The sequence below is a fragment of the Rattus norvegicus genome, chromosome 11, assembly GCF_036323735.1.
Source record: "Rattus norvegicus strain BN/NHsdMcwi chromosome 11, GRCr8, whole genome shotgun sequence".
NCBI classification, from domain to species: Eukaryota; Metazoa; Chordata; class Mammalia; order Rodentia; family Muridae; genus Rattus; species Rattus norvegicus.
The window spans coordinates 69,344,665-69,367,805 of record NC_086029.1 but is presented as its reverse complement, the minus strand read 5'-3'; the positions used below and the strand labels follow the sequence as shown (position 1 = coordinate 69,367,805).

Here is a 23,141-nt window from a genome sequence, read left to right as displayed (position 1 = left end):
TATGAATATGTACTATTAAGTTTTATTTTCTAATTAATATACATATGTAATGTTGCCTGCATATAAATTATGTATATATCATGTACTTACTGGTGCCCACAGAGGTCATGAGACAGTATCAGATTCCCTGTAACTGGAGTTACGGGTGACTGGGATCAGCTGCGTGCGTGCTGTGACCTGAAACTGGGCCCTCTACAACAATAGCTCCTGTTCTTAATGACAGAGCCATTGTAGCTAAATTTAATTTTTAACTACAAATTTCAGCATGACCAAAACCTCAAGAGGGGAATGAGAGAGAAAATTGCACTAGAATAAAATCAAATAAAAAACAATGAACAAGGAGTTGGGATGTATGCAACTGGTGTATAAGACAGAGAGAACACAAAAGAGCAGCAAGAATTAGTTTTTCCTGACTAAAGTTGTGCTGTTGATTAAACTTTTCATTAAAGTCAGAGGTTAACAGAATAGGGGGGCACTAAATGTGACCCAATTATGTGCTGGGTATAAAAGAATAACTTTACATCAAAGATACAAAAATTGGTTGCAAATGAAGGGATGGAAATATATATTTATGTAAATAATAACCTTCCTAAAAGAAATAAGTAACTATAGCCCGTACTAGAGAAAATAAGGTTTAGGGAAAAAAAAGCTGTGAAGGGACTAGAAAGGATGTTTCATATTGATAAAAGGTGAATATCTAAGCTATAAGTTATGATCTTGTAATTATGAACACACACATGCATATATATATATATATATATATATGATGGTTAAAACAACTGGATAAACCATCACTAGGCAAATAAAAAGTTATAGAACAATATAAAATGATTAGCACCAATAGACAGAAACATAAACTCCCCAAAGAACAGAACTCAATTCTCTAATGCACATGCAATATAGTGCTCATAATATAGCATATATTCATCATAATGGTGATAACGACAGTGACGACCAGCATGTCAGCGACCAGTCTAAAGTGTTACCGAGCATGTAAAGAACTGTCTCACCTGAACAGAGAGGGAGCGCCTTGGAACACACAGCTCTAAATGGATTATCTCCATCAAATCCTTCCCGGATTCCTCTCAGGGAGCCTCATAGGAAGAGAATGTGGACAGAGAGCAAGAGCCAGAGGGAACAGAGGACCCTTGGAGAAAAAGGCCTTCTAATCAACTTAGCCAAGATCATCTGATCTCACAGACACTGAAGCAGCAAGCGCAAAGCCTACAGAGATCTGCAACAGGTCATTTGTGTATATAGTATAGCGTTCAGTTCAGTGTTTTTATGGGACTCCTGAGTATGTGAATGATGGTGGTCCCTGATTCTTGTGCCTCCTATTAGGACTTTTTTCCTTCTGTTGATTTGTCTTGTCCAGTCTCAATGTGTTGGTTTTTGTTCTATCTTGTTATATTTTATTTTATTTTATTTTTTTAAATCTCTTAGAAGCCAGTTCTTTTCTAATGAGACAAAAAGGGAGTGGATCTGGATGAGAGAGGAGGTGGGGAGGGACTTGGGGGAGTACAGGGAAAAGAAACTGTAATCAGAATATATTGAATGGGAAAATCTTGAGGTTTGGTCTATTGTTATGCTTTGTATTGGTAAATAATGCCTCTGGTTGCCTCAGGGACGTGGAGAGCCTCTTAATACATGAAGTGATGCAAAGTAACCTTGTCCTTTCCAAATTATCCCTGATTGGTCAATAAAGATGCCTACAGCCTATAGCTGGGCAGAAGAAAGGTAGGCGGGGCTTTAGTTCGCTGGGGTTGGATTTTGAGCAGAGATAACAAGGGGAGAGCAGGGAAGTGAAGAAGAGAGGAGAAGTCACTATAGGGTAAGTAAATCATGAGAACATGGTCTCGAAGGCTGGCCAAGTGGGTAAGAGTGGTACAGGCAGAATGTGCCAAGTTATATCTTGGGGTTATTAACAGGGGAGCTGACAAAATAGCGTTGAGGGTTGATATCTGCTCAGGGCTATAAGGCTATTATAAGTATGAAGGTTTTAGTGTCTTTTATGTGGGAACTGAATGTTCCAAGGTGGGGTAGAAACCTCTGGATAATTATACCACAACAGGAAAAGAATCTCTCTCTCTCTCTCTCTCTCTCTCTCTCTCTCTCTCTCTCTCTCTCTCTCTCTCCCTCCCTCCCCTATCATCTATCTATCTATCTATCTATCTATCTATCTATCTATCTATCTATCTATCTATCTATCATCTATTTATTTGTTTATTTATATATTAATTTTTTTTTAGTTCTTCAAAACGGGTTTTCTGTGTTGCGCTAGTTATCATGGAACTCCCTCTGTAGACCGGGCTGGCTTCAAATTCAGAGATTCATCTGATTCTTTCTCCTGCATGCTGGAATCAAAGGCATGTGCCACCACCACCCAGCAAAGAGTCTACTTTTAATGAAAGGGGTAAAATAACATCCTACAGATAACCATGCCTGTGAGCCACACCTTATGTAACATGCAGGGTTATTTAAACTATACAATCCGGGAGGCCAGCCCCCCCCCCCTTGTTTTGCACACATCAGCAGTCCTCCATGGCTCCAGCTTGCTGTTTCCCTGTTGTTGGGTGCAAGGCTGTGGCAGCAGGTTTCTCTTTCTTTGAGCTGTAAGTGAAGTTCTGCCTTTCAGTACTCCCAGTGTCTCTCCACTGTGGTTTGTCATTGCAAGAGTCTCTAAATTTTTTTAATACAGAAAGAAGAAGCTGGTTCTGGACAGTTTTCTAACTTCTGGACATATCTGTTGTTTCTTTACTTGCAGATGAAGCACACCCCTGTCTTTGCTTTTGCCTTCCCATGAGCACTTTTGTACATGCATGGTAATGGCCATTCTTATTATCATATGGGTGCCCCTTACACTGGACAAGAGCCCAACCTATTCCAACACTGTATAGTTTCATTTTAACTAACTGCAGAGGAAATGACTTTATTTTTATAAAGGCCACATTTTCTGGTATAGGGACAATGTTTTAAAATAAAAAGCAGATGGCAGGCAGGCAAGTTAACCCTCGACAGGAAGTATTTATTTAAAGCCTCATACTATACTTTTATTTGTAGATACGTAACCAAGAAGATGGGTATATATAGATGTCAAAAGCTATATGCAAATCAATAGTTATCATAGAAGCTTTATATATGTTAGTCACCAAATAGAGCAATTCAAATTTACAGAGAAACTGATGAATAAGTTACCATATATTCTGTGGTAAGTCCAAACCAGCATATAGGGATGAACTCAGAAGCTCATTAACCAACAAAATGAGCAAACGTTGATAGATGTTAGAGCCATGTTTGCTTCTTGAGAAGCAATACCAAAGAAAGGTATATTGGAAGCTTTGAGTCACAAAATGTCAGCACCTTGACTTGGACATTTTGGAAATGCTTGTCCAAGTTCATGTAGATGTACAGATTCATCAGCTGTACACATAAGGTTTGCTCATTTCCTGGCATATGGTTTACCCTTTTAAAACTGCTGCTTTAAAGGGGAATTGCCATAAACTGAATCTTAATGTTTTAATACGGAGATGGGATGAATTATGCTTTGACTTCTTTCTTTATCATTCAGCAAATGTCACTGCCATTTTCTCCTGTGCAGGCCTAGTCACCCGTCTGGAGGCAGACTAGAGAAGAAGATAAAGCTAGGGAAAATGAGAAAGAAAAGTCACTCTTTCCTCTGGTGAACTGAGCATAAAGAAAGTTTATTCATCCAAGCTGGAATCACTGAGTCCACCCAGTGGGCTACGATTCGTGTATAACTAGATTCCACTCCAGATGCATGCTTTGTGGAAGACTCCAGCTTTGACGTTACTGATCTTCATCACTATGTTGGTGACTGGTAAGTCTGACATTCTGAGAAGCTTACGAAATGAAATTTTCTTTGAGGTTAATTTAGGACTCTGATAGTCCTCCTGTCTTTGCCTCTCCTGTTTCCTTGAATTACAGGCATACACCTATGTTGCAAGCTAATAGGACCACTTTGACACTCTACCATTTACTTTTAAGTTGATTATTCTTTTTTTTATTGGATATTTCTTTATTTACATTTCAAATGTTATTACCTTTCTCAGTTTCCTGTCCATAAGCCCCCTATCCTCTCCTGCTCCCCTTCTTCTTTAAGGGTGTCCCCTCCCCATCCACCTCCCCCCTTGCCTCACCCCCTATATTCCCTTGTACTAGGGGTCCAACCTTGGCAGGACCAAGGGCTTCTCCTTCCATTGGTGCTCAACAAGGCCATCCTCTGCTACATATGCAGTTGGAGCCATGGGTCAGTCCATGTATAGGGTTTGGGTAGTGGTTTAGTCCCTGGAAGCTCTGGTTGGTTGGCATTGTTGTTCTTATGGGGTTGCAAGCCCCTTCAGCTCCTTCAATCCTTTCTCTAATTCCTCCAACGAGGGTGCAGTTCTCAGTTCAGTGGTTTGCTATTAGCATTCGCCTCTGTGTTTGACATGCGTGGGGTTATTTGGCTCTCTGGAGTCTAATTTCTCAAGTTCTTTGTACATTTTGGTTATTAGCCCTCTATCGGATATAGGATTGGTAAAGATCTTTTCCCAATCTGTTGGTTGCCATTTTGTTCTAACCACAGTGTCCTTTGTCTTACAGAAGCTTTGCAGTTTTATGAGGTCCCATTTGCTCATTCTTGATCTTAGAGCATAAGCCATTGGTGTTTTGTTCAGGAAATTTCCCCCTGTGCTCATGTGTTCAACGCTCTTTCCCACTTTTTCTTCTACTAGTTTGAGTGTATCTGGTTTGATGTGGAGGTCCTTGCTCCACTTGGACTTAAGCTTTGTACAGGGTGGTAAGAATGGATCAATTTTCAATCTTCTGCATGCTGGCCTCCAGTTGAACCAGCACCATTTGTTGAAAATGCTTCTTTCCTTTGGATGGTTTTAGCTCCTTTGTCAAAGATCAAGTGACCATAGGTGTGTGGGTTCATTTCTGGGTCTTCAATTCTATTCCACGGATCTATCTGCCTGTTTCTGTACCAATACCATACAGTTTTTATCACTATTGCTCTGTAATACTGCTTGAGGTCAGGGATGGTGAATCCCCCAGAAATCTTTTATTTTGAGTATAGTTTTCACTATACTGGGTTTTTTGTTATTCCAAATGATTTTGCAAATTGCTCTTTCTCTCTCTATGAAGAATTGAGTTGGAATTTTGATGGGGATTGCATTGAATCTATAGATTGCCTTTGACAAAGTGGCCATTTTTATTATATTAATCCTGCCAATCCATGAGCATGGAGGTCTTTCCATCTTCTGAGATCTTCTTCAATTTCTTTCTTCAGAGACTTGAAGTTCTTGTCATACATATCTTTTATTTGCTTGGTTAAAGTCACACCAAGATATTTTATATTATTTGGGACTATTGTGAACGGTATCATTTCCCTAATTTATTTCTCAGCCTGTTTTTCCTTTGAGTAAAGGAAGGCTACTGATTTGTTTAAGTTAATTTTATACCCAGCCACTTTGCTGAAGGTGTTTATCAGGTTTAGTAGTTCTCTGGTGGAACTTTTGGGATCACTTAAATATACTATCATATCATCTGCAAATAGTGATATTTTGACTTCTTCCCTTCCAATTTGTATCCCTTTGACCTCTTTTTGTTTTCTGATTGCTCTGGCTAGGACTTCAAGAACTATATTGAATAAGTAGGGAGAGAGTGGGCAGCCTTGTGTAGTCCCTGATTTTAGTGGGATTGCTTCAAGTTTCTCTCCATTTAGTTTGATATTAGCTACTGGTTTGCTGTATATTGCTTTTACTGTGTTTAGTTATGGGCCTTGAATTCCTGATCTTTCCAGAACCTTTTTTCATGAATGGGTGTATAATTTTGTCAAATGCTTTCTAAGCATCTAATGAAATGATCATGTTGTTTTGTTCTTTCAGTTTGTTTATATAATGGATTATGTTGATGGTTTTCCGTATATTAAACCATCCCTGCATGTCTGGGATGAAGCCTACTTGATCATGGTGGATGATTGTTTTGATGTGCTCTTGGATTCGGTTTGCCAGAATTTTATTGAGTATTTTTGCGTCGATATTCATAAGGGAAATTGGTCTGAAGTTTTCTTTCTTTGTTGGGTCTTTATGTGGTTTCAGTATAAGAGTAATTGTGGTTTCATAGAAGGACTTTGTTAGTGCTCTGTCTGTTTCTATTTTTTGGAATAGTTTGGACAGTATTGGTATGAGGTCTTCTATGAAGGTCTGATAGACTTCTGCACTGAACCCGTCTGGACCTGGGCTCTTTTTGGTTTGGGGACATTTAATAATTTCTTGTATTTCTTTAGGAGTTATGGGGTTGTTTAGATGGTTTATCTGATCCTGATTTTAAATACCTGGTATTTGTCTAGAAAAATTGTCCATTTCCTCCAGATTTTCAACTTTTGTTGAATGTAGGCTTTTGTAGTAGGATCTGATGATTTTTTGAATTTCCTCTGAATCTGTAGTTATGTCTCCCTTTTCCTTTCTGATTTTGTTAATTTGGATACACTGTCTGTGACCTTTCCTTAGTCTGATTAAGGGTTTATCTATCTTGTTGATTTACTCAAAGAACCAGCTCCTGGTTTTGTTGATTTTTTCTATAGTTCTTTTTGTTTCTACTTGGTTGATTTCAGCCCTGAGTTTGATTATTTCCTGCCTTCTACTCCTCTTGGGTGTATTTGTTTCTTTTTGTTCTTGAGCTTTTAGGTGTGCTGTCATGCTAATGTATGCTGTCTCCAGTTTCTTTTTGGAGGCACTCAGAGGAATAAGCTTTCCTCTTAGCACAGCTTTTGTTGTGCCCCATAAGTTTGGATATGTTGTGCCTTCATTGCCATTAAATTCTAAAAAGTCTTTAATTTCTTTCTTTATTTCTTCTTGACCAGGTTATCATTGAGTAGAGTGTTGTTCAGCTTCCATGTATATGTGGGCTTTCTGTCATTTTGTTGTTATTGAAGACCAGCCTTAGTCCATGGTGATCTGATAGGATGCATGGGATTATTTCAATCTTCTTATATCTGTTGAGGCCTGTTTTCTGAAAGATTATATGATTAATTCTGGAGAAGGTACCATGAGTTGCTGAGAAGAAGGTATATTCTTTTGCTTTAGGATGATATGTTCTGTAAATATCTGTTGAATCCATTTAGTTCATAACTTCTGTTAGTTTCTCTATGTCTCTGTTTAGTTTCCGTTTTCATACTATGTCCATTGATGAGAGTGGGGTGTTGAAATCTCCTACTATTATTGTATGAGGTGCAATGTGTGCTTTGAGTTTTAATAAGGTTTCTTTTATGAATGTAGATGCCCTTGCATTTAGAGCATAGATTCATCTTGGTGGATTTTTCCTTTGATGAATATGAAGTGTCCTTCCTTATCCTTTTTTATAACTTTTGGTTGAAAGTTCATTTTATTTGATATTAGACTGGCTACCCCAGCTTGTTTCTTGGGACAATTTGCTTAGAAAATTGTTTTCCAGTCTATTACTCTGAGGTAGTGTCTGTCTTTGTCACTGAGGTGTGTTTCCTATAGGCAGAAAATGCTGGGTCCTCTGTACGTATCTAGTCTTTTAGTCTATGTTTTTTTAGTGTGGAATTGAGTTCATTGATGTTGAGAGATCTTAGGGACCAATTTGTTGTTTCCTGTTATTTTTGTTGTTAGAGGTGGAATTATGTTTGTGTGGCTTTCTTCTTTCATGTTAGTTGAAATTAGATCACTTTTATGCTTTTTCTAGGGTGTAGTTTCCCTCCTGTGTTGGAGGTTTCCATCTATTATCCTCTGTAGGGCTGGATTTGTAAAAATATTGTATAAATTTGGTTTTGTCATGGAATATCTTGTTTTCTGCATTTATGTTATTTGAGAATTTTGTTGGATATAGTAGCCTGGGCTGGCATTTGTGTTCTCTTAGGGTCTGTATGACATCTGCCCAGGATCTTCTAGCTTTCATAGTCTCTGTTGAGAAGTCTGGTTTGATTCTGATAGGTCTGCCTTTATATTTCACTTGTCATTTTCCCCTCACTGCTCTTAGTATTCTTTCTTTGTTTTGTGCGTTTGGTGTTTCGACTATTATGTGACAGGAGGAATTTCTTTTCTGGTCCAATCTACTTGGAGTTCTGTAGGCTCTTTGTATGATTATGGACATTTTTCCTTTAGTTTCAGGAAGTTTCCTCCTATACTTTTGTTGAAAATATTTACTGGCTTTTAAAAGTGGGAATCTTCGCTCTCTTCCATACCTATTATCCTTAGGTTTCATCTTCTCATTGTGTTCTGGATTTCCTGCATATTTTTGGTTAGGAGCTTTTTATATTTTGCATTTTCTTTGATGGTTGTGTCAGGTTTTTCTAGGGTATCTTATGCCCTTGTGACTCTCTCTTTTATTACTTATATTCTGTTGGTAATGCTTGTGTCTATGTCTCCTGATCTTTTTCCTAGGTTTTCTATCTCCAGGGTTGTCTCTCTTTGTGATTTCTTTATTGTTTCTATTTCCATTTTTAGATCCTGGAGGGTTTTGTTCAATTCCTTCACCTGTTTGGTTGTGTTTTCCTATAACTCTTTAAGGGATTTTAGTGTGTCCTTTTTAAGGGCTTCTACCTGTTTATCTGTATTGTTCTGTATTTCTTTAAGGGAGTTATTTACGTCCTTCTTTTTTTTTTTTATTAACTTGAGTATTTCTTATATACATTTCGAGTGTTATTCCCTTTCCCGGTATCTGGGCAAACATCCCCCTCCCCCCTCCCCTTCCTTATGGGTGTTCCCCTCCCAACCCTCCCCCCATTGCCGCCCTCCCCCCACCAGTCTAGTTCACTGGGGGTTCAGTCTTAGCAGGACCCAGGGCTTCCCCTTCCACTGGTGCTCTTACTAGGATATTCATTGCTACCTATGAGGTCAGAGTCCAGGGTCAGTCCATGTATAGTCTTTAGGTAGTGGCTTAGTCCCTGGAAGCTCTGGTTGCTTGGCATTGTTGTACATATGGGGTCTCGAGCCCCTTCAAGCTCTTCCAGTTCTTTCTCTGATTCCTTCAACGGGGGTCCTATTCTCAGTTCAGTGGTTTGCTGCTGGCATTCGCCTCTGTATTTGCTGTATTCTGGCTGTGTCTCTCAGGAGCGATCTACATCTGGCTCCTGTCGGTCTGCACTTCTTTGCTTCATCCATCTTGTCTAATTGGGTTCACTGGGGGCTCAGTCTTGGCAGGACCAATGGTCTCCCCTTCCACTGGTGCTCTTACTAGGCTATTCATTGCTACCTATGAGGTTGGAGCCCAGGGTCAGTCCATGTATAGTCTTTGGGTAGTGGCTTAGTCCCTGGAAGCTCTGGTTGCTTGGCATTGTTGTACATATGGGGTCTCGAGCCCCTTCAAGCTCTTTTAGTTCTTTCTCTGATTCCTTCAACGGGGGTCCTATTCTCAGTTCAGTGGTTTGCTGCTGGCATTCGCCTCTGTGTTTGCTGTATTCTGGCTGTGTCTCTCAGGAGCGATCTACATCCGGCTCCTGTCGGCCTGCACTTCTTTTGCTTCATCCATCTTGTCTAATTGGATGGCTGTATATGTATGGGCCACATGTGGGGCAGGCTCTGAATGGGTGTTCCTTCTGTGTCTGTTTTAATCTTTGCCTCTCTATTCCCTGCCAAGGGTATTCTTGTTCCCCTTTTAAAGAAGGAGTGAAGCATTCACATTTTGATCATCCATCTTGAGTTTCATTTGTTCTAGGCATGTAGGGTAATTCAAGCATTTGGGCTAATAGCCACTTATCAATGAGTGCATACCATGTGGGTTTTTCTGTGATTGGGTTACCTCACTCAGGATGATATTTTCCAGTTCCAACCATTTGCCTACGAATTCCATAAAGTCATTGTTTTTGATAGCTGAGTAATATTCCATTGTGTAGATGTACCACATTTTCTGTATCCATTCCTCTGTTGAAGGGCATCTGGGTTCTTTCCAGCTTCTGGCTATTATAAATAAGGCTGCTATGAACATAGTGGAGCACGTGTCTTTTTTATATGTTGGGGCATCTTTTGGTAGTTCAATTGGCATCCTCAGGTAGTTCAATGTCCAATTTTCTGAGGAAGCCACAATTACTCTTATACCTAAACCACACAAAGACACAACAAAGAAAGAGAACTTCAGACCAATTTCCCTTATGAATATCGACGCAAAAATACTCAATAAAATTCTGGCAAATGGAATCCAAGAGCACATCAAAACAGGGTTCAAACCTTGCTGGAGACCCAGAAGGGTCTTGTTCCTGCTGAAAACATTCCATGAATGCAAACTTCTTATGCCATAAATTATAGGGACAGGCTTTTGAGCCTACAATCTAAGACTAAGGCCACACAGTGACAAGGCAACCAGGCCCAAATCCAATTCGGCTCCCACAGTGGGAGAACTGGGCTCCGATGATGCCATGTAGTCTTGGTTTCTGTTGTTTGGGTTCCTGTGCTTGCCTTTCGCCATCAGATTGTCTCTGGTGTTACTTTGTTCTGCTATTTCTGACAGTGGCTAGACCGTCCTATAGGCCTGTGTGTCAGGAGTGCTGTAGACCAGTTTTCCTGTTTTCTTTCAGCCAGTTATGGGAACAGAGTGTTCTGCTTTCGGGCGTGTAGTCTTTCCTGTCTACTGGTCTTCAGCTGTTCCTGTGTGCCTGTGTCCTGAGTCCACCAGGCAGGTTACTTAGAGCAGAAAAGTTGGTCTTACCTGTGGTCCCGTGGCTCAAGTTGCTCGTGGGGGACTAATTTTGAGCTCTAGGTGAGGGCGGCAACCAGGAGGGCCTGTGCCGCCTTTTCCTGGAGCCCCCGTGCACCGGGGTCCCAGGTGGCGTTCGGTGTTTGCCTCTGGAGTCAGAAATGTGGGCAGAGTGTAGTCTCTTCTGGCTTCCGATGCATGTCTGCCCCTCTGAAGCTTTAGCTCTCCCTCCCACGGGATTTGGGTGCAGAGAACTGTTGATCCGGTCCCTTCAGGTCGGGCAGTGTCTGGAGCTCAGGGGACCTGCAGGTCCAGTGCCCCTATCTTCCGGTTCCTAGAGGCCCTATACAGTTTCCCCTTGGGCCAGGGATGTGGGCAGGGGTGGGCAGTATTGGTGGTATCTCCTGCTCTGCAGTCTCAGGAGTGCCCACCTGTCAGGGCGGTGAGCTCTCTCTCCCAAGGGGTTTGGGGGCAGTCGTCCTTTAATGTTCTTAATTGAAGATTTTCTGTACTTTTGTTGTCTCCTCTGATATTTAGCATAGGCATTCTTTTTTTTTCTTTATTAACTTGGGTATTTCTTATTTACATTTCGATTGTTATTCACTTTCCCGGTTTCCGGGTCAACATCACCTTAACCCTTTCCCCTCCCCTTCTCTATGGGTGTTCCCTTCGCCATCCTCCCCCCATTACCACCCTCCATAGTATAGGCATTCTTTTGTTTCTGTTTGAAATGTGCATTTACAATTAGTCCAATTTTACTATTAAAAACACACTAGCACTTCATAGTAGTGTAGGCACCTCAGACTGACTAACAGGTCTACTCTTTCTTTCCTGTGTCTTTAATTGTTGCATGGAACTCTTATAAGTCGATGCTTTAGAACCAAGCTCGAAGTTGGTTATGACTGTTTTGTTTCTTTTTATAAAGCGATATATATAGTACAGGATGGCCTCAAAGTCACAATATGGCCAGCTGCTCTGACATTCATTGTTCTCCTGACTCCCCTGTGTGCAAAATGCCTGGTTTTGGACCATTATAATTGTGAACAATTCTACAGAACTCAAGGAAGGGATGGAAAGAGGAAAGGGCTCCCATTCTTCTCCTACTTGTTCTGCTTCATTTCTGTTCAGTCACAAGGTAGAGCACCTGGAAGGAAGCGAGAGGACGAACTCTGCGTGATTATGTTCCCACACTTTTTGACAACGGCTCTGCTTCTTCATCTTTGGGAAGTGTCCATTATTGGACCAAATGGCTTGTCTTAAAATTAATTAATTTATGTATTTACATCCCAATTATTTATTCACTTTACCTCCCAACATCAGTCCCCTCATCCCAGTCCCCCCCTTGCAGTTCCTCCCCCAAATCCCCTTCCCTTCTCCTCTCAGAAGGAGGAACCCACTGGTTATCACCCTCTCACCCCCTGCACATCAGTCACTACAAGACTAGGTGCATCCTCTCTCATGAAGGCCCAGTTAGAGGACCTGAATCCACAGGCAGGCAACAAATTCAGGGACTGCCCCTGCTCCAGTTGTTGAGGGACCCACATGAAGACCAAATTGCAAATCACATATGTGTGTTTGTGTGTGTATGTGGGTGTGTGTGTGTATGTGTGTGTAGTCTAGGACCATGTGGCTTTAATGATGTTGACATATCAGTAATGATAAAACTTTAAATTCCTGCTTACAATCATTTAAATATTTAAACACTTGTATTTAAATATTTTCTAGAGTCAAGTTGTCCTGATAAGAATCAAACAATGCAGAACAGTTCATCACCTATGCCAGAAGGTAATATTCTTGCTTACCTTGTGGGAATGGAGAGCTGATCTTGCTTAGAAACAGAAACTAATGCCTTGGCTGATGGGCAGATTGGGACGGGTAGCAGAGTCTAGTGATGGAGTGTTATGGTGTGAGGGACCCTGAACACTTGCTTTTAAACCTTTGCCATCTTTGAGTGATGGGAAGTCTGTGATGAAGAATTTCTTTCTTCATCTGATTAGGTGACCTTTATTTGGATGTGACTTGTGAGTACCCCAAAGAGGCAAGTGATATTGAAATAAGACAGTGGAGATGTTAATGCAGTGTTTACCATAGCAAGCCTTATTCACACCAAGATCTGCTCCTGTTAAAGTGATGGCATTGCTGACTGCTGTCACAAGTGATTGTGACAGATAATTTTGTTGAGTAATCAGCACTCAGCAAACTTGTATCGCTCATGGACTCTTTATGTTGGTATACAAGTAATGGGGGATTTATGGTGCAAGATGTGTGCAGCCCACATGCCGGAACCTTTAGTTTAGAAAATGAATAATGTATTTAATTCTGATAGATTAAACATAGGAAAGTAAGAAAAAGTCTACTATTGTTTGGAATACAATCATTAGTCAAGCAGTGTATAGTGTAACTTTATATAATTTACTGTGGATAGACCTAACTCACAAGGTTTCCTTTTCTCACTCTCTCTCTCTCTCTCTCTCTCTCTCTCTCTCTCTCTCTCTCTCTCTCTGTGTGTGTGTGTGTGTATCCAGTTAACACTACAGTGTTTGTACAGATGGGTACAAAGGCTCTGCTCTGCTGTCCTTCTAGTCCACTGACAAAGGTAGTATTAGTAACATGGATAATAACCCCCAGAGGACAGCCTCCCTGCATAATATCCTACAAAGCAGAAACAAGGGAGACCCATGAAAGCAACTGCTCGGATAGAAGCATCACCTGGGCCTCCACACCTGACCTCCCTCCTGACCTTCAGATCAGTGCAGTGGCCCTCCAGCATGAAGGGCGTTACTCATGTGATATAGCACTACCTGACGGGAATTTCCGAAACATCTATGACCTCCAAGTGCTGGGTAAGTGACAATGTTGTATAGCCTGTTCTTTCAGTATTACAAGTCATTATTAGATAGAAACAAATGTCTTTGTAATTTGTGACAAGAGTGAATTTTTATTTCCTGTCCATCTCTACAGTGCCCCCTGAAGCAATCCACTTTCCAGGGGAAAATAGAACTGCAGTTTGTGAGGCGATTGCAGGCAAGCCTGCTGCGCAAATCACTTGGACTCCAGATGGGGATTGTGTCACTAAGACTGAATCACACAGCAATGGCACCGTGACTGTCCGGAGCACGTGCAACTGGGAGCAGAGCAATGTGTCTGTCGTGTTCTGTGTTGTCTCTCACTTGACAACTGGTAACCAGTCTCTGTCTATAGAACTGGGTAGAGGGGGTGAGTACCTATTTTTTAAAGACGAAATAACTTAAGTTATTCTTCCATGGAAGTTAAATATTCTAACTTTATTCTGTTTGTGACAAATAGGGTAGCTGAAAGCTGCTGGCTAGCTCCTCAGACCCACGCTAACCTATCTCACCTGTACAGAGATTGGTGCTGCCCGAAGTATATTGGCCTCTAGCATGGCTCTAGGCTGTGTCAAGTTGACAGTTAGAATTAGCTAGGACAACAAACCCACTTCCGACATTGGTAACAAGTTTGTGTTATTACCTGAACTTCTTATCAACTAGCTATAAATTCTGGAGGTTTCCAAAATTCATGTAGCAGGTTCAGTGATTTGCTAAAATGATTCACTGAACTGAGGAAGGCAGCTTGTTTACTATCCTGGTTTAATATAAAGAGTCCAACTCAGAGATAGACAAATTGAAGTTCATAGGACCCTTTATGGAGGAAGGAGTATAGAGCTTCACACTATCTCAAAGATTTCTGTGCTCCCAGTTCCTTGATGGTATCCCCATACAGAACTACACAAACTGTATTATTTAGAAATTATATTAAGATTTTGTTACATAGTCCTGAGGGTTAATCATTAAGCACTGGTAATTAACTCAATCTCCAGCCATTCTTTCTTCACAAGAGGTTTAGTGGTAATGATTGTGGCAGTATAGCACTCCAAGTCCTAACTCTCTAATTACAGTTGAGACTTTCTGGTGATAGCCCCAACCATGAAGCTCTCAAAGAGCTTCTAGACACCAATCATTTTATTGGCATAATAAATATCTTTTTATTATGTTGCCAATTCTTTTCAGAGCTATGTTTCCGTAGATGAAAAACAAAGACCATATATGAATTTATTTTTTAATATTTAATATTTTTTGATATATTGTCTCTATATATAGTCCTGGCTATCTTACAACCTGTAAATAGGTTCTGATTATCATAGATAAATCTGATCTCCATATTTCCCTTTTAGTGTTTGAAACAGGATGCAGACTAATTCATTCTCAGATGTTTTCTCAAGTTGCTCCTTTCCCTCGAAATATCCTCTTCCCCAAACCTCTTTCATCTAGTAGGCCATCAAGGAACTAGCCTACACCCATTTCTCCCTGACTCACAGCTAGTGCTGAATAACATTCTGATTCCCTTGTTGTTTTAGGGCATTTTATCCTTACTTAGCACCATTTGTTGGCTTGTAAGTCATCTAAAACAATCCTGACAACAAAAACACCCCTGCAATTGTCATCAGACCCAATTTCAAGTTGTACTATGTAGGCAACACAGCAAAGCCAGAATGGTTTTAATACAAATACAGACATATTGATCAATGCAGCCAAGTCAAGAACCCACATAGAAGTCCATGCACCTATAGCTACCCAATTTTTTTATTAGGATTATGAAAATATTCACTGAAGAATAGATAGCATCTGAAAAAGTAAGTCTTGGGAAATTGGATACTAACACATAGAAGAATGAAACTTGATTCTTCTCTTTGCATGGAAATAAATTCCAAATAGGTTAAGGATCTCAATGTCAGATCTGTAACTCTAGAGCTTCCACAAGAAAGAGCCCTAAGTATACTGAGTACACTGTGGAGAGTAGGCTCAGGTAACAACTCTTTGAACAGCAATCGCTCAGGAAATAAGATGAAAAATTTAGCAAGTATGACTTCATGTGATTACAAAGTTTTTATACTGCAAAGGAAAACTGTTACCTGACTGAAGAGGCAGCCTCTTGGGAAAAATCTTTACAGATTTGACGGAGGATTAATATTTAGAATATGCATGGTATTACAAAAGCTTAAACAACCAAATTAAAAATGAGCATTGGAATTGAATAGAGGGTACTCAGAAGAAATGCAAATGGCTAAGAAATAGTCTCTAAAAACTGTCTGCTATCCTTAGCCATCAGAGTAGTGCAAATTAAAACTGCTTTGAGATTTTTAACCTTAACCCATGAGGAATGGTTGATATTAAAAAAAAAAGCTGATGGATGTGGGTAGCAGGAACCTTCATGCACTATTTGTGGAAGAACAATTGATGCAGCTACTATGGAGACCAATGTGGTTGTCCCTCAGGAAGTGAGAAGTAGATGTCCTGTGTGGCCACATAGATAATGTACCCATCTTTATTCATAGATGCTGTAGTCCTTATAACTAGAACATGGACACAGCTAAGATGTCCACCAACTGATGAATGAATAATGCCCATGGCCACTAATGGCCTGAAAATTGTAAAGGTTGCTTATTACTTTTGCTTGGATTTAAATCCACCTGATATACTGTGTGTCTAGGATGGGGAGCTCACTGTCTATTATTCTACAAAATGGACATAGAATAAAGCTACTCTCTCAATTTGCATCGCTTTACCCATATTAGTGCAACTCTCATATCTTTTAGAGAAAGTTCCCTTTTTTCAGTGAATATTGGTTAAAGCAAAAACTCTCAACTGGACAAGGAAGAAAAAAGCAGAAAGATTGTAAAAGTTATCAACCAGAGAAGATCAGAGAAAAAAAAAAGCATTTGGACATGACAGGAACTCCAAACTCACAAGCTTATAGCAATGGAGTTTTCTGTACAGGACCCAAACAAGATCAAGCCAGTCAATCTTCCAACACAGAATGGAAAGGGACTCTTTCCATGGAAAGAGAGTCCCTGCTCTGCCAACTGAGGAGCTACGGACAGTTTAATAGTTTCTTGAGGAGAGAGTATCAGTTAGCTTTCAGGGTATTGTTCCTGGTCGGCTCCAACCCAGGAGTATATGGGCAACATCACCTGAAGCCAGTGGGCTATTAAAAAACAGATTGATGAAGCTTAAAAAGTACATGCTGAAAGGGGCCAGATATAGAGCTCTCCTGAGAGACACATCCAGAGCATGTCCAATACAGACATACTAGCAGCAAACCACCGAACTGAGAATAGGACCCCCTTGTGGGGAATTAGAGGAAGGATTAAAAGAGTTGAAGGAGCTTGCAACCCCATAAGAACAACAATGCCAACCAACCAGAGCTTCCAGGGACTAAACCACTACCGAAAGACTGTGCATGGACTGACCCAGGGCTCCAACTGCATAGGTAGCAGAGAATAGCCTTGTTGGAGCACCAGTGGAAGGGGAAGCCCTTGGTCCTGCCAAGGTTGGAGCCCCAGTGCTGGGGAATATGGTGGGGCAGTAAGGGAGATGTATTGGGGGAATACCCGTATGGGGGAGGGGAGGGGATGGGAGCTTATGGACAGGAAACCAGGAAGGGGAATAACATTTGAAATATAAGTAAAGAAATGTATCTAATAAAAAATTTTAAAAAATTATAAAAACATAAAAAAACAGACACAAAGTTTGTGGTGTAATAAAGTGGAGTTCGGGTCTGGTAGGAGTTAGAGGAGGAATTAGAAATGAATGTGATCACAATACTTTGTATGAGATTCTTACTTTTTCAAATGAAAAGGAAATTATTCTTTTTAAAAGAATTTTTTGCACAAAAGATGCATCATAGATGCACTTCAGACAGAGAACTTAGAAGACATTAGTTGATTTCATCTGAAAACATCTTCCTCAAAGAATAACTTTTGTAGTAGCCAAAGAGGCTGTGCAAGCTGACCAAAGTGGGGAGCAATGGGTAGTACCACACAGCTGTGAAGCTTATGAACCATACCAATGTCCAGCAAGTTCGGTCCCTAAGGTGTCATAGTGGCAGTCATATCTTGGCAGCAACCAATAGCTGCCCAATTATGTTTAAGGCTCACTCAAGAGGAGGAAATTATGGCTGGTACAAGAGATGTAATGACTGAAAGTGTTGATGAGGGCATTGATATCAGAGGGGAATCTCTCACAGCCCTCCTCTATATGCCGTAATACCTATCTAAATTTTAAATACCCTAAAGAACCTTCTCTTTGCAATAGAAAACATCGCAACAAACCACAGATAGTCAAATTGCAGAGAACACTGATCATGGGATGCTTAACTCCCATGGGTACATCTACAACACAATTCCTACATGTAATGAATGCTCAGGGAACATTGTTGAAAAGGAAGAAGAAATGTTATAAGAGCCGAAGAACCAAGAAATCTGTGGGAAGATTGTGATTCCTAGAGATGTCAGGGAAGCTTCACCCATGAAACCTCCATAATCTGACTGCCTAAACAAGACCAGAACAATAGATATGCAAATACGGAAGGGGGAAATCTCATTGGCCCTCACCCTTAGACAAGAACTACAATTAACTAAAGGTGCTGAGAGTGGGAAGCAATCTTCCCTTAGGAATGGCTCCCAATTGGTATTTTCATATCATGTAGAAATGTGCAACAATAACAATTTAGAAAGATGAGGCTAGGAATTTGAGAGGGAGCATTGGAAGGGAGGGACCTGGGAGAGGGTGGAGGAAGGAAGAGGAATGGATGGAATGATGTAATTATATTTTCATAAAAATAAAATAAAATTTGCATGGGAAATTTTGCCTGTTTTTCCCTATTTAACTTATGTTTTAACAATAGTGTGCATTTCTTCACTTTAAAATATTTGCTAATGCCTATCAAGTACAAAAGCTAGACTTGATTCCTAAACTTGAGCCTGAAATAATGGTATCTGAATTATATTTCATACGGTTTTATGATTTTAATATTCTCTAAAACTTTAGGACGATTTTAAAGGATTTTAAAGTGGTTTGCCTTTAATTTCTTGCTTAGAACTATTATTGAACTGACCCGACATTTTACCCTTGCCTGTATTTAAAGGTACCAGCTCCCCACCTTCCTTGCTGACCATTATCTACGTGAAAATGGCCCTTTTGGGGATTATTCTTCTCATCGTAGGATTTTCTTTCTTCCAGAAGAGAAATTACACCAGGTAGGAACGGAAAACTAACATATTAAGACTCATTAGAAAGAAAACATTGTTATAAGTTGGAATTCACAGTGGACTGGGAAAATATGTTATATGCTCCTGCCATGGGTGTTCGCTCAGTCCTTCTTCTGCATCAAGATTCTGTGAACAACGGAGCCCAAGCACAGGTACTCTGGCAAGTGACTCTGCCTTGCCACAGTTCTGACCTAGGAGGGACCTTACCCTGACCCCACCATTGAGGATTCTGTAGCAGAAATGAAGTTGCTGAAACATTATAAATGTTTGTTTACCAGTTTATTGACTTCTGGGTGCTTCTGTTTAACCTGACTTAATTGTAACATATGTAATTTGGTTTTGTGTATTTCTCAAACATGAATATCCAGATTTCTAGGAGCCAATTAGTCTGATGGCACAGTACAAGAAAACAGCTGTTTGTAATAAACTTTCTCATTGAAATCCAGATTACCTGTCCCTGCTGTCTTCATATTTGTTAGAATTCATCCTACAGTTGGCAGCTGTGTGGTATGACCATATAGGCAAAAGTTTGGTCCTTACCGTGAGTTATGCTGTGAATGACTCATCCACTCTCTTCCTTCTCCACTTCTCAGGTCAAAGAAGAAAATAGCTTAGCAAAGGGTGAACAGAGGTGCTAGGTGGCTTTTCTTCACCTAAGTCCCCTAGGAATGGCTTCCATCAACTTCTGGTTCCCAGGTTCATTTTACGTGATCATGAATTTAACATTGTTAGGTACCATGACAAGCAACAGCTTCAAGTCAGCCACTAGCTGGTCTTCTTGCTTGCCTGCTTGCTAGCAAGTAACAGGACAGTTGCCTTCTGTATTAATCATTGAATACATGACTAAGATCCATTTTTAAAGATCAGTATCTCTGGACTTTTGGAGAAGTTAAAAGTTTTATCCCAGAGAAGGCACTGCCTGTGTCATGAGGCTAACACTGAGACTCCCCTAACTACGTGGAGCCCTAGTGTCTAGATTCCCTATGCTGTCTGCATTCTGACTTATAGAGGGTGGGATGAATCAGTGAGGGTAAGGGTCAGACACTGGTGGACTGTAACAACTGTAAACCTAGACCTCGTCTTCACTGGATACACATAGTATTCCTAGAATAAGAGTGTGCTTTTAGTTAAAAGAATTATATCTTTTAAAGTGGCAAGTGATTGAGTTATTTTATTTTTCGTAAACACCCAGGGTGAAAATGAGTGCCTGATATTAGAAGGTACTGGGATGGTAGCCTCAGATGTTAATTAAAATTCAGCCCATGTCATACTATACTGTAGTGGATGGTGTCAGGGAAGTTGATAAAAGTGTGTTGCTCTAAGCTTCATTTTTTTTTAAAGATTTTATTTATTTCATGTATGTGAGCACACTGTAGCTGTCTTCAGACACACCAGAAGAGGGCATCAGATCCCACTGGATCCCAGATGGTTGTAAGCCACCATGTGGTTGCTGGGAATTGAACTCAGGACCTCTGGAAGAGCAGTCAGTGCTCTTAACCGCTGAGCCATCTCTCCAGCCCCTCTAAGCTTCATTTTTATTCTATAGCTCTGATCTTAGAACACTTTCTAGGTGACTAGGGAGAGTAGAGGATTGTATGTGGATACATATGGACCAGGCCTAGAGTAGTAAACATATCTGCTCAGATTCAACTGACTAATTAATACTTAGTCATATGACCAGAGTAATTAGTAGGAAGCCTGAACAATGTGGGCTGGTTGACTTGAAGAAGAAGAATGAGGGTTGGTGCACACTTAGCAAATCTCTGCACATGATAAAGAGCAAGAACAGTATGAATGCCAAGCTTATTGCAGGAAATCACAGTATATCAAGAAGTAAATAAATTAGCAATTGCCACTCAAACACAGATAAGGTATGATCTCTTTTTGCCTTGTCTTGTATTGTAATGTCTGATGTTTAAGTCAGGACATAAAAAGGGGAAGAAATCTAGTAATATAATTCTGTATCAGACTTGAAAAACCTGAGGCGGAGATTGCAAACTGTTGGTTCATTGTCTCTCTTTCCTGTTCTACTTGTGGAAGACAATTCTCTTTATCCCATCCCTCTAGTCATTTTTAAAAAATAGACCTCAAGGTTCTTTCCATAAAGTGTTTATGGACCCTGTGTATCTACTTCAAACAGTTTTCTTTGGCCAATAAGAAGCTACATAAATGGCAGTGTGCCAATTTTGCTCTTGTCTCTCAAGAGGTCCTGAGTGTTTCTACTTTTCCTCCTATGGGAATATGGAAGGCTGAACCTGCTGGAGATCATTATAGTTCATAGATGATCCATGTCAGTCTAGACTGTCATCTCTCTGTTGAGGCCAACTGAAGGAGTCAGCTTTCCCTTAGATGCTTGGGCAAGATGATCAGACGTGAGCCTGTGCTGTTCCTAGCAAACGAATAGTCATTGCCATACATCTCCTCGACTGCTTATGTAGCTCATTTGCAGTATTAAGTAACTCAGACATTGCTCAATAACTTAGCCCCAATTTTGTAAGGATAGATTTAGCTGGTAGCCTATTTCGGTTTACCTTGCATCTGACCCTGATGGTTTGCTCTGACAAATGAGATGTGTGAAATATTTATGACAACCTTTTAAAGAAAAGGAAGGGTTTTCATTTGCTTTCTAACTTATTTGTGGAGCTGTAGAACTGATGTAGTGCTTGGAGGTCCCGGACCTAACCTGAGGCATGGGTGACAGTGAAGATGTCAGCTACTAATTGAAGTGGAAAAAAGGAACAAGAAACAACTTGATCCTGATGACCATGGCGTTGCCCCACCATTCCTAGATTATCTGTTGTCTTAATGTGATAGAAAATAAACTTTGTTTTTCACACCACTGCTATTTTGGGTTTTACTTTGTACATAGCTGAGTTTAATTCTAGTCAAAATCAATACTTAACTGTCAATTGAAATCCATTTGTTGATTCTTGATCTTAGAGCATAAGAAAAGTTTACTGTCATAAAACTTGATTTTGCAGACAAAAAAGGAAGTCAAAGGGATACAAATTGGAAAGGAAGAAGTCAAAGTATCACTATTTGCAGATAATATGATAGTATACTTAAGTAACCCCAAAAGTTCCACCAGAGAACTACTAAGTCTGATAAACAACTTCAGCAAAGTGACTGGGTATAAAATTAACTCAAACAAAAGAATCAGTAGCCTTTCTCTACTCAAAGGATAAACAGGCTGAGAAAGAAATTAGGGAAACGACTCCCTTCACATTAGCCACAAATAATATAAAATACCTTGGCATGATTCTAACCAAGCAAGTGAGAGATCTGTATGACAAGAACTTCAAGTCTCTGAGGAAATAAATTGAAGAAGATCTCAGAAGATGGAAAGACCTCCCATACTCATTCATGGATTGGCAGGATTAATATAGTAAAAATGTCCATTTTGCCAAAAGCAATCTACAGATTCAATGCAATCCCCATCAAAATTTGAACTCAATTCTTCATAGAGTTAGAAAGATCAATTTGCAAATTCATTTGGAATAATAAAGAACCCAGGGTAGTGAAAAGTATCCTCAACAATAAAAGAACTTCTGGGGGAATCACCATCCCTGACCTTAAGCAGTATTACAGAACAATTGTCATAAAAACTGTAAGGTATTGGTACAGAGACAGGTAGGTAGATCAATGGAATAGACTTGAAGACCCAGAAATGAACCCACACACCTATGGTCACTTGATCTTGGACAAAGGAGCTAAAACCATTCAGTGGAAAAAAGATAGCATTTTCAACAAATGGTGCTGGTTCAACTGGAGGTCAGCATGTAGAAGAATGCAAATTGATCAATTCTTATCACCCTATACAAAGCTTAAGTCCAAGTGGATCAAGGACCTTCACATAAAACATAGTCCAGATACACTGAAACTAATAGAAGAAAACGTGGGGAAGATCCTCAAACACATGGGCACTCAGGAAAATTTCCTAAACAAAAGACAATAGCTTATGCTCTAAGATTAAGAATCGAGAAGTGGGATCTCATAAAACTGCAAAGCTTCTGTAAGGCAAAGGACACTGTGGTTAGGACAAAACAACAACCAACAAATTGGGAAAAGATCTTTACCAATCCTACATCCGATAGAAGGCTAATATCCAATATATAGAAAGAATTCAGGAAGTTAGACTCCAGAGAGCCAAATACCCTATTAAAAAATGGAATACAGAGCTAAACAAATTAATCTCAGCTGAGGAATATCAAAAGGCTGAGAAGTACCTAAGGAAATGTTCAACATCCTTAGTCATCAGGGAAATGCAAATCAAAACAACCTGACATTCCACCTTATACCGGTCAGAATGGCTAAGACCAAAATCTCAAGCGACAACAGATGCTGGCGAGGTTGTTTAGAAAGAGGAACACTCCTCCATTATTGGTGGGATTGCAAGCTGGTACAACTACTCTGGAAA

General features: G+C 40.1%; 1 protein-coding gene across 2 annotated transcripts; it reads left to right on the top strand.

Moving 5' to 3' along the window:
- The first annotated feature begins 889 nt into the window (after nt 1–889).
- Nucleotides 890–19,168, top strand: Cd200r1l (CD200 receptor 1-like). 2 transcript variants are annotated; one of them, XM_008768755.4, is made up of 7 exons: nt 890–1,831; nt 2,765–2,822; nt 3,599–3,838; nt 12,382–12,441; nt 13,182–13,499; nt 13,618–13,872; nt 18,601–19,168. In XM_008768755.4, the coding sequence occupies exons 3-7, from the start codon at nt 3,775–3,777 to the stop codon at nt 18,714–18,716; spliced, it is 813 nt and encodes a 270-aa protein (XP_008766977.1). In that variant the 5' UTR covers nt 890–1,831; nt 2,765–2,822; nt 3,599–3,774; the 3' UTR covers nt 18,717–19,168. The 2 variants fall into 2 exon arrangements, with proteins under 2 accessions (XP_008766977.1, XP_008766979.1); XM_008768757.4 differs by lacking the exon at nt 2,765–2,822.
- The last annotated feature ends 3,973 nt before the right edge of the window (nt 19,169–23,141 follow it).